Raw genomic sequence first — 14,062 nt, forward strand, 5'->3', positions numbered from 1 at the left:
GGAGATTAAGCAGCTATTGCCCAGAGTTGCAGCGTGGGACCCCATGATTAGAATAGGCACGAGGCGAGAATTATCAAGTCCGTGGACATTTTTGGGTTCAGGACCCTGCCGCGTCAGGAATTGAACCCTGGTCCCGGGCCAGACCTCTGCATCAGGGTCTGCCGCTCTAATCAGTGAGCCACACTTCTCCAAGGCATGTGTGTGGTAAAGGCATGCATTGTAAAACGCAGTCATGGTAATGACAGTGTTATAACTGCAGGCGGTCCCAAGATGCTTGTTTCCAGGTTCAGGGAAGACATGGCTGGACGGTTCCCATGAGGAACAGGGTCAAGACCGATTTGCAAACGGCTGGGTCTGAACCGGGGTGGCGAAGGGAACTAAAAAAAAACTATGATGGATTGAAACGAGATCTGTGACTGGGGGTGAGTCCGGAAAGCTTCAGCGCTCGGCCCATCATCTCCTTGTGTTTGCCAAGATAATTTGTTTGCCTGGGAAGCTCAGGAAGAGGTGGGATGTTTTCAGACCATGCCTACTGTTTGCATACAGTAATGTTTCTCGCAAAGGAGTAGGTTCAGTCCATGTGTACTACTCTTGGGCACCATGTAGGAGATCCCTTGAATTTGGTGAGAGACAGTTGGATGAGACCTCTAAAAGAACCCAAACAAAATATCTTAGACTATATGCTAGGACTTCTATCCAGAATGGCTGAATGCATAGCCACTGCACCTAAACTCCATATTATGGGCCCATTTCAGATATACATAGGATTCCTGGATACCCATTCTTCACTCTATTTATTATACCAAATGAATTGGTCTATACTCTGTACATAATGAAAAGCCATTGTACGTTGCAGCTCAGTTATTAGCTCTGGGTACCTCCGGTTGTATATACCACCATAACCAGAAAGGTTTAGCAGACGTAATGTTACATTGCGACAAAAGTTACAGATGAAAAGGCAGACTGTCACAAATAGCCATTTTTTCCCCACTGGTTTCCAATATTTATTTTAGCAACTGATTTCCTTTGGGATGGCTCACTTCGAAACTTGAATTATGCTTGCCTGAGTCTGCAGCACTTATATGTAGTAGATCAGCTAACATGCTATGGCTGTTATTAATAAATACAATTAATGCTTTAATCATTCTGAGCTGCCTGCGCCTCTGGCCTGTAGTGTACAGAGTCTCAGAACTGTGAAGTCACACATTCTGGCTGCTCAGTTTTGAGCTGCCTGCCGTTAGCACACTTTAGTTCACCGACTTCTTAAAGTTTCACATTGCTCAAATGGGTGTCATTTCCGATATTCATATAGTTTCCTCGTCTTCATTCCTTAATTTTGCTCGCAAGAAAGTGTCACTCATAGTCGTTGAAATGTCACTCATAATAACACTGAAATTAATAAAATGGCTGTAGGGACCAACACTAATTGGTGGTCTGTTAACAATGACAGCTCCAGTGACCACTCCTCTCTCGTCGTATCAGGAACCATGGGGAGCAGAGTCAGAGGCGTGGTGGAGGCAAGTTCAAGATTCCGAGGAGAACTGTTCCTTCAAGGACGCCGAGAAGGAGAGGAATGACATGCCCCATTGTGACGCGCCGTTTTGCGAAGCAACCCCATTGGAGGAATCGTACACGCCCCCATCTGACGTGTTCCAAGGAGCGGAGAAAAAGGAGGACGCCAAGAGGGAGGTGTGTCTCGACACCTGGAGGAGAGGAGAGCGAAGGGAGACCGCAGAGTTTTTCACGAAGGAAACCGCAGACGACCGGAGAGCAGGAGTAGCTGTGCCTGGAGGCCACCGTTCTCAAGCACCGCCCAGCCACACCCACGGAGGAGTGTGGCACACACAGGTGCGTGAGCGGGTTGGCTTGGAAACGCTGTGTAAATAGTGTAAACCCCCCCCCCCGACCTCTTTCCTTCCCATTTTCCGATACCCCAACCCGTACCCTCCCTACCAAACGACCCTTCACTTCCCTACACCATAACGAGTTATACGAGCACTAAAAGCCACCGGTGTCCTCACTTCCCGACAGGTCCTATGGGTTGTAGAACGTTTGCAGAGTAGAGTTTAAAGCCACTCTTTCTCTCCCCGCATGTGGCGTTGGGACCCAGCCAGAGAGAAGCCTGGAACACCCCGAAGAAGAAAGAAGACGAACCAGTCCTCACCTGTTTCGTGCCCTTGCTGATACTTTGGACCCTGCCACTTTAGCACGGGAAAGACAGACTCAAAGGAAGAAAAAAACGTTTATAAAAATAAAACCTCTATTACCTAGTCCCGTTGTAAGTGTCCCTCCTTCTGAACTGCAACAATGGCACATATAGCAATCTAAAACCATGGCAGCTACGACTTTACGATAACCTCATAGTAGCAATCAGAAAGAGAGGAGAGATTATGGTGTTGAACTGCTTAGCCCAAAGTGACAGGACAACTCTAAACACAATAATAAATCTAGAACTTTCACGCAAAAAAGGGAGAGAAGAGGGATCTTAGAATCCCCAAGTCAAAGTCCAGACATCCGCCTGATGGAGATGTCATGGTGGGTCATAAATACAGGTGTACCTAAAACCATCACTGTGCTTAAGGAGTTTTACAGGCGGAGGGGGAATACAATTGCTCTCCTGTGATGAGAGTTAAAGCTCTTCAAGTAAAGATTTATTTCACATTTATTGCCGCTAAAAGTAAGTCCACGTGGCTCCCTCTCACGCTTGGATTGTGTGTTCGTGCCGGGGGCCTTCCTTGACAGGGTGACGGGAGCGGCGATCCCGCCTCGTGGGTTGTCCGATCACTCCCCTGTAGCGGTTCAGATTGATCTCTGTAAGGCACGCCAACCGTTCCGGTGGCGGATGTCCACGTGGCATCTACAGCGACCGGCTTACTCCCAACACATGCGCAGTGCGATTGCCCGCTATTGGCAGGACAACCTCACGGAGGGAGTGGACGCGGTGGCGGTTTGGGAGGCTATGAAGCCCGCCTTGAGTGTTGACATCGCCTGGTGCGCTTCTGCTCGCCGAACTCGGCAGGAAAGTATTGTTACAGCGGCAGAGCGGGTGGAGGTGCTGGAGACGCGATACGGGGAAGTGGCTGATGACAGAACGCTGCGGCTGCTTCTACAAGCACAGCAGTCTTATTCCTCGGTCTTGCTGGATGAGGCTCGCCAGGCGTGGCTGGCTACGCGTAGTAGGGTGTACCAGTGGGGAGACAAGTCCTGCACCATGCTCCACAGGCTTTGTCAGCAGACTCTGCAACCGATCACCATACCGGGGCTTATTGACGACGCAGGAGTGGTGATAACAGATCCTCCGATCCTCGCAGCGAGCTTTGCGCGCTATTATGCGCGACAGTACGCCTCTCGGGAGAGCCTTTCCCACGAAAGCATCGAGGGGTTCCTTGCGGAGGTCCCTCCTCATGCAGTCTCGGATGAAGTACGAGGTGCCTTAGATCTCCCCCTGACGGCTGAGGAATTGGGCGACGCGCTGGGTCAACTCAATGTAGGTAAAGCACCGGGGCCGAGCGGGTTCCCCAGCGAATTCTATAGGAAATTTCACTTGCAACTCGGGCCACATTACAGGCGGGCGTTGGAACTGGTGCGGGAGCATGGCAGCCTGCCCCCGGACTGGCGTCAAGCCGAAATTGTGGTCTTCCAAAAGCCGGGCAGACCCCCTGTCTGTCACGAGTCCTATCGTCCCATATCCCTCATCAATTTTGAAGCCAAGCTCCTGGCCAAAGCGCTTGCGAACCGCCTACTTCCGCATATCTCAGACCTTGTCCACCCGGATCAGGTGGGCTTTATGCCGCACCGGGCGACGAGACACAACATTCGGCGTGCGCAGGCCGCGATAGACGCAGTGGGGGCAACCGGGGATCAGGCAGCGCTGTTGCTTGCTGACATTGATAGTGCGTTTGATTCGGTTAGCTGGACCCATCTCTTTGCCCTTCTGCCACTACTCAATCTGGGGCCGGTGTTCATCTCCTATGTGAAATTGCTTTATACGGATATAACTGCCTCGGTGCGTGTCTCTGGGGCGATTTCCGAGCAGTTTCCCGTTACCAGGGGCACTCGTCAGGGGTGTCCCCTCTCCCCATACCTTTTCGCGCTGGCCATGGAGCCTCTGGCTGCCCGAGTGCGCCGGAATGCACTTTATCGGGGCTTTGTATGGGGGGGCAGACCACTCGGATCGCATAGCCTTGTATGTGGATGACGTTCTTTTCTTTATGACTGATTTGCATCGTACGGGCCCTCGTATACTTGAGATGATGCAGGAGTTTGGTCAAGCGTCTGGGCTTTTCCTCAATCCACGCAAATCGACCCTGTGGGTGTTGGGGGGTGAATCGGTGACGTGCCCGTGGGCCGCGACCCTTCAGGTGGCAGTCGATGGCATGAAATATTTGGGCGTCTTCCTCTCGGCCTCTGCTACGGTGGCGTGGGATCGGAACGTGCAGCCAGTGTGGGATAGGGTTCAGATGGACGTCAAGACTTGGACGCGCATGCCCCTCAATATCTATGGCCGATCGGCCATATTCAAGATGGTAGCCCTGCCACGGCTTCTCTATCAACTGCAGAATCATCCATATAGAATAGACCCGCAGTGGTTCCAACGTGTCAACTCAGTGCTGGGCCGGTTTTTGTGGGCCGGGGGTGCCTCCAGGGTGGCACTGCGTACGTGCTTTCTCTCTACATACTGCGGCGGCTTGGTGTCCACGGATCTTCTGTCCTATTACCAGGCCTCCCACCTCCTAGTGCTCAACGAGTGGTGGTATGGAGACCGTAGCGATCCGGCTTATGCTTTGGAACACTCTCTGATGGGGGGTGCCACTCTCCACACCTTACTATACTCGGCCAGACGGAGGAGGACGCTGCCGAGGGTCACCCAGGTAGTCTTCGCGATCTGGCGGCAAGCTTTGCACCGTATGGGTTGGTGGGGCAGACTGACCGCCAAGACTCCGTTATGGCATAATGGTTTGCTTCCGGCGCTGGCGTCCCTGTCCGGATTTGGCGGCTGGGATGCGATCGGGATTTCGTCCCTCGGTCATGTCTTCACTGGAACTACCCTTAAGTCCTTTCAGGACCTTAGCTCTGAATTTAATATGCCTAAGTCCCAATTCTTCCGGTACCTCCAGTTCCGCCATGCCCTCGGCCCTAGCCTGGTGGGCTTATATCAACTCCCCGACTTTAGTCCCATTGAAGCGAAACTCTTTATGGGGGACCTGGGCGACAAGAAGGTCTCTCAGATATACCGCTCCCTGGTTACGCACTGCTCTCCTTCCCTCTTAACGTTGAAGGCCTCCTGGGAGAATGATGTTGGCCCATCGGATGAGGATGACTGGCGTGAGGCCCTTGAATCCCCCCGTGGGGCTGCTATAGCCGTCCGTCTTAGATTTATTCAATTCAAATACCTTCACAGGGCATATTATACTAGAGAACGACTGTGGCGGGCGGGCCTTATAGCCGCTCCGGAGTGCCTGAGGCGTGGTACTGAAAGGGGGACGCTCTTCCATACAGTGTGGTCTTGTGGGAGATTGACCAGATTCTGGGCTGGGGTCTGGGACTGCCTGTCGGAAGTGTTGGGGTGGAACCTTCCCCGTTCCCCTAGATTGGGCCTCCTTCATGTCCTGGAGAACGTTGGGGGCAACATCTGCAAGCGACATCTTTTGCTATTGGGGCTAGTGGTGGCCAAGCGAGATCTGGCTCAGGCCTGGAAAAGTGAACGTGCCCCCCCCCCACTCGGCGCATGGAAGGCGGGATTGGACTTTCTCATGGGGCTGGAACTGCCTGTCTTTGAAGCCAGGGGGTGTCCCCGAAAGCATTACAAAATTTGGAAAAGGTGGGCGGACTACAGGGGGGCTTACTCTTGACCCCCCGATTGACATTGATGATGTGCTGCCTCCTGATGTGGACCCTGTACCTTAGGTTGTTGGCCGACGCCTCCATTGCTTTCCATCTAATGTTGCTACTCTGAACACGTGCACTGGGCTAGGGTGGGATAAGGGGTGGGTAGTCGGGGAAGGGTGTTGAAGGGTATTTTTGGGGTTGGGTGGGACAGGGGTGGGATGGGGTTTGTTTCCTAAAAATCTGGGTTCACTGTCATGCCATTACCTGCATACTGTTGAGTCTCCTCCTGACTGTGGAGAGCTGTATTGATACTTGCTTGAACTCTCAATAAATACGGTTTTGAAAAAAAAAAAAGTAAGTCCACGTATTAATGAATCAAGGAGGACACTTTTCACATAAGGCTTCTGAACCTTTGTTTAATGTTGCTTTTATTTATTTATTTTTAAAAAGGTGGCAAAGTGAAAGGCATGTGTAATTTGCTAGTTGAGCTTAGATGTATCCAATATTGGGATTTAGCTAACATTCGATAAAGGTCAGATATGTTATACTGTCTAAAAATAGAGACTCTTAAGAGGGTGTGATATATATATATATATATATTTCTCGAACACTTCGTTTTTTTCGTGCTCGCGAACAGAGAAACCGACACTTGCTTGTTTCCTCTTGAAGCAGGTATTTGTTTATTCAATTATTTTCCGTGAACTGCCATGTGCTGTATCCAGACGCGTTTCGGCGAACGCAGTCGCCTTGCTCACTGGAAATATATCACACAGATGTAACTTTTGGTTGTATGTTAATACACATACAAATGCTAAAGATAGCAAACAATTTAAAGATAACTGGAATCAAATATAATCAATCGGGAACTTACATATTATCTTGTATGCCATTACAATATTACTTTTTTTTTTAAATCAGAAAGAATCAACCACTCCCTTTATATAGTGAACAACCTCAAATCTCATTTAATAAAAATAAAAAAAACCACTGACAAGAGACTACAAACAGAATTAAACATTGGTAAAGGGTTTAGCAGGCACTTTCATGACCCAGAGAGGAACAATGAATGTAGTGTTATCAAGCAAATAAGAGACCATTTGACATGTAAAGGGAAGGATTAGATTATTTTGTGCCCTTGTGTGTTCTATTGTGTATGAAATGCTTTTCAGCCCATTTTATTGCAACATAAACTAAAACGGTATGAATTTCTCTTTTAAAGTACCAAACACCACTAGATTTCTGGCTTAAATTACTGCATAATTGGAAAGAGGTTCCTTTGCAAATCATAATCAACTGTCGCCTATCAGTCATTAACATTGTTTCACATGCTACCTTTCTTTGATACAACTTAAAGTAAGGAGCAACATACTTTAAGAACCTGAATGTCCATGTAGCCTCGAGACAGCACTTAAGGCGTGCATGGAACAGTGGACAAACTAAATGAAGTTTCTCAAGCGGGCCGTTTGTGAAAGGCGTGGGAAAAACAGCAGGGTGAAAGACAGCTTAAGAAGTTTCGGCACGAAGGCACAGGGCAAATTAAAACTCTATATTTACTGGGCTGCTTCATAGAGGACAGTGTGTCACCTTGCATTAACTTCAGAGAATTATTGAAGCACCCACTCCATCTAGGAATCCAAAAGTAGAAGTTAAATCAACTAATTGGTTGAATTTAAGTATTGACAGTACAAACTGCATGCAACATATGGACATATCTACCTCCGTGTCCATCATAAACTGAAAACATAGCAGTCTCGCTGTCCAATTCTGGAATGCAATTATGGGCATCCTGCAATAAAGAAAAACTGTTAGCATTCTCTTAATAGCCATAAACAAAATGTATATAAGAAGGAAAACTACAATAATCAACAAGCGCAGCAATTTGCCAAACAACGAGAGCAATACATGCCCACATGCAGATGAAAGCCATGTATTTCAAATGTACTTGTACAATACAGTGATGAGAGCAACAGAGGTTCATTTATTCCCAAAGTATTTCAGTTAGGTGACTAGCTCTGTATTTAGTTACGCATTCCATTTCTCTGGGGGGGGGGGCACAGTGTTAACGACGGGTCATTATTAAAAGTAAAAATTCAGCTCCTGCATCAACTGCACCTCAGCTCCAAAGAGCTGGGATTCTGTACACGGTGGCTGTATACAAATGATGCCCAGTTTAGTCCTTAACCTCTTCTCTGCTGATGACGTAACCGCTCCGTCATCAGCTGCGGTGGCGCTGTGCTGATGACAGAGCGGTTCCGTCATGGCCCGCCCGCCGCTCATGCGCGGCGTGAATTCCCTGCCTGCGCCGAGCGTTCTATTGAGCGGGCGGGGCCATGACGGAACAGCTCCGTCATAAGCACAGCGCAACCGACGCTGACGACGGAGCGGTTCCGTCACAAGCATGCGCCCACCTCTCTTCCGCCCCGCCCCCTTAGCACTGCGGCGGAATAGCCGCCGCAGTGAAGGGGTTAATGAGTTGCAATGATGCTTCTTTCACCATCTTTCAGCAGATTCTACAACTGTCAGCCATAACTAAATATCTACGGATCCTGTCTCCGCTTACACTAGCACTATTGCTGTACAGTGATCAGCGTTTGGGGGTCTTTCCACTAACTCTGTACAGACTGCTGCCAAGCACAATTTAAGTCATAGTGGTGATCATACAGAAAGAAAACAAGCATTGCAAAGCCAAACGTTTGCGCCTAGTTGACATATTGGCTTTGCCAATACTTTTTGATGCGCAGCATTGCGGGGCACTTTAAATGAATTTAAAAAAAACTGATGAGTTAGTAGAGAGCTGGTATGAGGCAGGTGTAAACGTTTGTAATGGCGTGCGTCTACGTTACTGTGCATGCGGGAAAAAATGTGCACTCCCAAGTAGCCTCTTGACAGGCAGACCCCACCTAAAAAGCACTGCATTACATCAAACAAGCATTTGCAATGCAATCAGTCACGCTTTTGGAACCATATATGCATTTAGCTATGCAGCACATTAGCCTCGGTGCGGAAACTTCTACTGTTCTTTAACATGGAGAGAAAGTAAGCACCAAACTGTGTGACACGCCAGGAATGGGAACACAAGGAGAGAAATATTGTCTTCCAGCAGGAAATGGTATAGTCCGAAGCTCCGTTTTGAATATAAAAGGAGGGTCTTTGGTGGTCATATCACTGAAAATACAAAAGTTGAAATATTATGGTCTACAGGTGCTTGTGGAAGACCATTTCTATGGACTGGAATCTAGAGGATGTAAAAATGATTCTGGTATTTTACCGACCTCTGCTGGTCGTTTTCTATTAAGAAAGTTAAATAGAGGCTGTTGCCAGGAAAATTTGAAAAGTCCCTAAGCAGAAAGCAATTCTGGTATTTTACTGACCTCAACTGATCGTTTTCTATCAAGACAGTTAAATAGAGGCAGTTGAACAGAAAAACTGTCCATAAGCGCAAGCAGACATGTCCTAGGGCTGATCTCCAGAGCCCACAAAGTACATACACATGAGTATATACAAGAGGTCTCAAATGCTAGAGCTAAAAATAGCACGTTCAAGGAGCGAAAAAGAAGCTGTGACAACAGCAAAATTAAGATGCATCGGAATGTTCCAATCAGCTAAAAACACCTGTGTAAAAAAGAACCACCACAGGGAAAAGAAAGGAAAACAAGCACTGACAAAGCTGCTGCCATACATTTTTTGTCAATCCTTGTTAAACCTTTATCTGGGAAGCTGCCATGCTCTTTGGATATTCTCCTAGAGAAAGAGCAGATAGAGTGTGTGCGTTCGCTCACTCACAGGCCTGGCCCATTACCCTATGTAGTCAAAAACAGAAAAACCTCCCCTAGAACAATAGTTAAAGGCACACACTCTAATCTTTGATACAAAACCTCATCATTGTCCCATACAAGAAAAAATTATTTGAAAAACTTTAGTCTGTTTATTATCATTTTAGTGAGATTTCTCATTTGTAGATCCAAAAGCAAAATACATATAAATGTATATGCAGTACTTATTTACATTTCAAAAACACATGTGAAGCATACCCCCCACACAACTTCAATACAATCACCAATCGCACTCATCCAAACTAGCAATCATACCACTCAACAATATATACAACAATCACAACCCATGAACAAATAAATAGCCGATCATATATCTATATCTATCTATCTATCTATCTATATATATATATATATACACACACACGTTTACAAAGACAATATACAGAGAAGAAGCAACATCACACAAAAAGCGTCGACGTGCGTTATATATATAAAAATATAATCGGCTATTTGTTAATGGGTTGCGATTTGTGTATATATTGTTGAGTGGTATGATTGATGATGGTTTGGATGAGTGCGATTGGTGATTGTATTGAAGTTGTGTGGGGGTGTGCTTCACATGTGTTTTTGAAATGTAAATAAGTACTGCATATACATTTATATGTTTTTTGCTTTTGGATCTACAAATGAAAAATCTCAGTAAAATGATAATAAACAGACTAATGTTTTACAAATAATTTATTCTTGTGTGGGATAATGATGATGTTTAGTATCAAAGATTAGAGTGTGTGCCTTTATTTAACTATTGTTCTAGGGGAGGTTTTTCTGTTTTTTGACTACAGTTCTTTTTCCCTTCTCCCTTCCCCTAGCATTCATACCCAGGGACCCTCGTGTGTTTTTGACCATTACCCTATGCAGTCTAGCAGCAGTTCTTAACATTTTGCCTTCTGTGGATCCCCAAAAGAATCACAACTGAAAGTCAGAGAGCACCGCCTGAACAAATTATGATTTAAACAATACAGAAAAAAAAAGTATACAGAAAAAAAATACAAATGATTAAATTTTGTTCACCAACCAAAAATACGCAAAATCGAAACTTTAAATGGGAAGGTTGAGGCTTTTCAAAAGGCCGATCTATTTCTAAAAGATGAAATGATATTCCAGACTATCTTTTTTGATCCTAGCTCTTGGTCTTTGTCGGCGCGTTTCAGTGTATCAACTGAAGCCACAGCTTGTAAATACTAGGTAATGTTTGCTGTACCTGAGCCCCTGCAAACAAAAGATGATACTAGCTTAATTTTAGACATCAGTTTAACATTTCCATTTAGTTAGTATTTTACATTTCCAATTTTGTTTTTTGTGTCTATATACACACACACTTCATTAGTCTGCTAACTATTCAATTTTCGAAACAGTCACGGACCCCTGGTTAGACAGAATAAAATGTGGACAGAGACAAATGGTAGTAAGCCTCTATAAGATGTTATATATTAATACATTAAATTCAAAAGGTATTGACGAACGCCTAACCAAACAAACATTTTAAAATTACATTAAAAATAACCTATATACCCCACTAGACCATCATGTATTCCGTGGAACACCAGTCTGTCATCAAACTGTGAAATATACCAAATGAATTTGCTTTCTGAAATTCCAGGTGTCTGTATCACATCACTAGCATAGTTTTGTGTGAAAAATGAAAGACCCAATACAAATAAGTTTCTTTATCTCAGGAAGCAATGAGAAAGTCTGAGGACATGCATATTACCACGCAGTAACACGCAAGCTCAAACAATTATCGGACATTGAACATTGAGAAATCATAAGCGACAGAAGGACACCCCACCCCATGAACGTTTCTCAATCTGCATTGTTCCAAGATCACATGATTGTGAAGCAAGGCAATACATCTGCAAGGCTACAGTCTAAAAGCAAATTATTACTGTACAGTTCTACGTCAAGAATATCCAGAGATTAGTATAGTAGGAAAGTGGATTATTATTTGGGACGGAAGAGGGCCCACCTCAAGGGATAAGGCCACCACCCGCTAGATGTCACAAATTAAGTAAAATAGACCAGCGCTCAATCCCTGGTAAAGTGACATGAAACAGTCATGCTTATGTCAAAGGTAATGTATATTTAAGCAGTGCATGCACTGAAAAAAACAAAAAACAAACCAAACTCCACAACAAATTTCAAAATAAAGAAAAAAAAAATGTTAGGAGTAAAATAAGACCAAAAATGGAAAAAAAAATCCAACAACTGGATCTAGAGATATGATTTTTTAGAGATCTCAGTGAAAATAGACCCATAAGCAAAAAGCACCAATTATATAGTATATGGAAAAGGTAGACCAGGTACATGCCATGATCCGAGGCAGACTGTGGTGGTGACCCGGTCCGATGCATGTGGATTGTTCCCGGTGAAATGTCTGGAAGTCAAAAGCCTCACAAATGTTTAAGACTAATTTCAGAAAGGGGCTGTCACTTTTTGGGGAAGAAATCCTCCCAGAGTGGCACATCAATGAAATTGCAACTGCAGCTGTGAAAAGGTAGCACAAATGCTTCAAACCGGTTGGTACCACTGGAGTTTTCTTGGCAAAACACTTTGAATCCCATGCAGGATGGGACGCAAGTCATTTCTCCTGAGGTGCTTGGAGCCTTGAGCGAGCTGAAACTGGAATTCAATCCGATGCTGTGGAACTGCTTTTAAGATACTTTTCCCTATGGGTCCTCCTAAACCTGTGAAACGTTTTCAAAAGTTTCCAAACTTTCTTCAGGTACTCGCACAAGCACAGGAGTAAACCTGTAAGGCTCCCATGACCTTAAGGGAGGCACCAAGTCTAGTGCAGGTCCAGTTGCCAATGATCAGCTGGGCACTATGGAGGGAAAGGCTTCCTGCAGCTTGTGTTGTCTCTAGCCACACAGGTAGTCATTGTCAGCTAACTGACCCTTGGAGCCCACTTTTGTCCTCTAAGAGGGAGCAGGTCCAGTCCGTTACAGCTCCTCTGAAATTACAGACAGCATATTCATCCCTCTTCTCATCTTCCACAGATCTAGAAAGTGTTCTGGGAAAGGCTGGGTGAGGGTCGAGCTTTGCACATCCATTGTGGAGTCGTGGTGGGTACTGCAAGATGCTCCCAGTCTCTTTCAACAGTGTAAATTTTCCCACGCCCTGGCCTGTCATCTTTTTCAGTAATTCCTGTTTGCCTGAAGACAAAGAAGGCCAACATGAAATGTGCTGTGGCAATGCCAGGATGGCTGACGTTTTTAACCGCACCGAACTTGGGATCAGAGAACTCGGGTGTGTCTGGGAGGGAACTTTTGAAATCACCAGCACACTTCCACATTGAGATTCAGTTCAAAGGGAGCCCTTGATAAACAACATAACGGGAGATACAAGTCTAGTACTGCAAAAGCAGTCTTTTTCACCAACCAGACATGGGATACCAAATAAATGGGATATGGTCTTGTTTAATTAATCCCTTTCAAGAGTTTCAAACGTTTTACATGTGCCTCAGACAGACCAGTGAGACAGGATTTAACACTGTTGTGCTAACAAGATGCCCACAGTCTCCAGCCTGCAAATTATGCTGACCTCAAACAAGTCATCTGTGCCCATTCAGGTCGATCAGTCAATCATACTTACCTACTGTGTAGCTCCAGAGAGAAAGTTCATACCTCATTCAGGCAAAGTGCAGGTTGACCAGGTGGCACAGGCTAGTACTAATTAGCCTCTTGAAGGTTCATACAGGGAAAAGGTTTAATTATTTATCCTAGGTGGTCTAAATCCAGAGGTAGCAGTACTACTTCTTAATCTCTCTGGCTTTCTACATAGAACAGCTAGGCTTCCAACAGTGAAAATAGCTTTTGGGGCCTTGTCGCTGTACGGACCTCGTAACGAGTTTTTTTTTTACATGACCCACATTTACATACCAAGCGCCCTGCTACATAATGGCGGCGTACTCATATTTAAAAAGGGATATCTTTACTTGTAAAAAATAAATAAAAAAAGATTATATTATATGTTGACATGAGTACTGCAGGGTTTACAGTGCAATAGTGAGGCTACACGGGGCAGTCCTAGAGCCATGTTTTCAGTGCTACTGTAGTGGATGGTAAAATGGGGGCTGCAGTCCACAAACTGCATTTAACTTCCCAAGAAGTGGGTTGACTTCTGCACCATATATTAGGACCTTAGAGGAAAGTTACATGCACCAAGCCGGTTTAAAACCAATTAACATGTTTTCAAGCAGGTACACAGGGCACAGAATAGCAGTGTCGCAGTGTTAGAGCTCAAGATTACTAGTAGGTGGATCTCCCAAAAAATGGAAAACTTGACAAGCAAAAAAAGGTCACTCTGCAACATACATACACATATACATATATACCGTCCGGTGGCTCGCCATTTTTTTTTATCAAGCACAAGAGTGACAGGAATATGTTACAATATTTTTG

The 14,062-nt window shown here is 45.4% G+C and overlaps 1 protein-coding gene across 1 annotated transcript in view; it reads right to left on the reverse strand.

The window, feature by feature from the left end:
- The window catches only part of PPM1G (protein phosphatase, Mg2+/Mn2+ dependent 1G), a 177,391-nt gene that overhangs the window by 140,975 nt on the left and 22,354 nt on the right, over nucleotides 1-14,062 (reverse strand). The window contains exon 2 of the mRNA XM_086928168.1: nucleotides 7,546-7,615. Within this exon, the coding sequence (XP_086784294.1) occupies nucleotides 7,546-7,615 (70 nt within the window). The remainder of the gene's footprint in view (nucleotides 1-7,545; nucleotides 7,616-14,062) is intronic.

This window comes from Lissotriton vulgaris, chromosome 6 (genome assembly GCF_964263255.1).
Source record: "Lissotriton vulgaris chromosome 6, aLisVul1.2, whole genome shotgun sequence".
NCBI lineage: Eukaryota > Metazoa > Chordata > Amphibia > Caudata > Salamandridae > Lissotriton > Lissotriton vulgaris.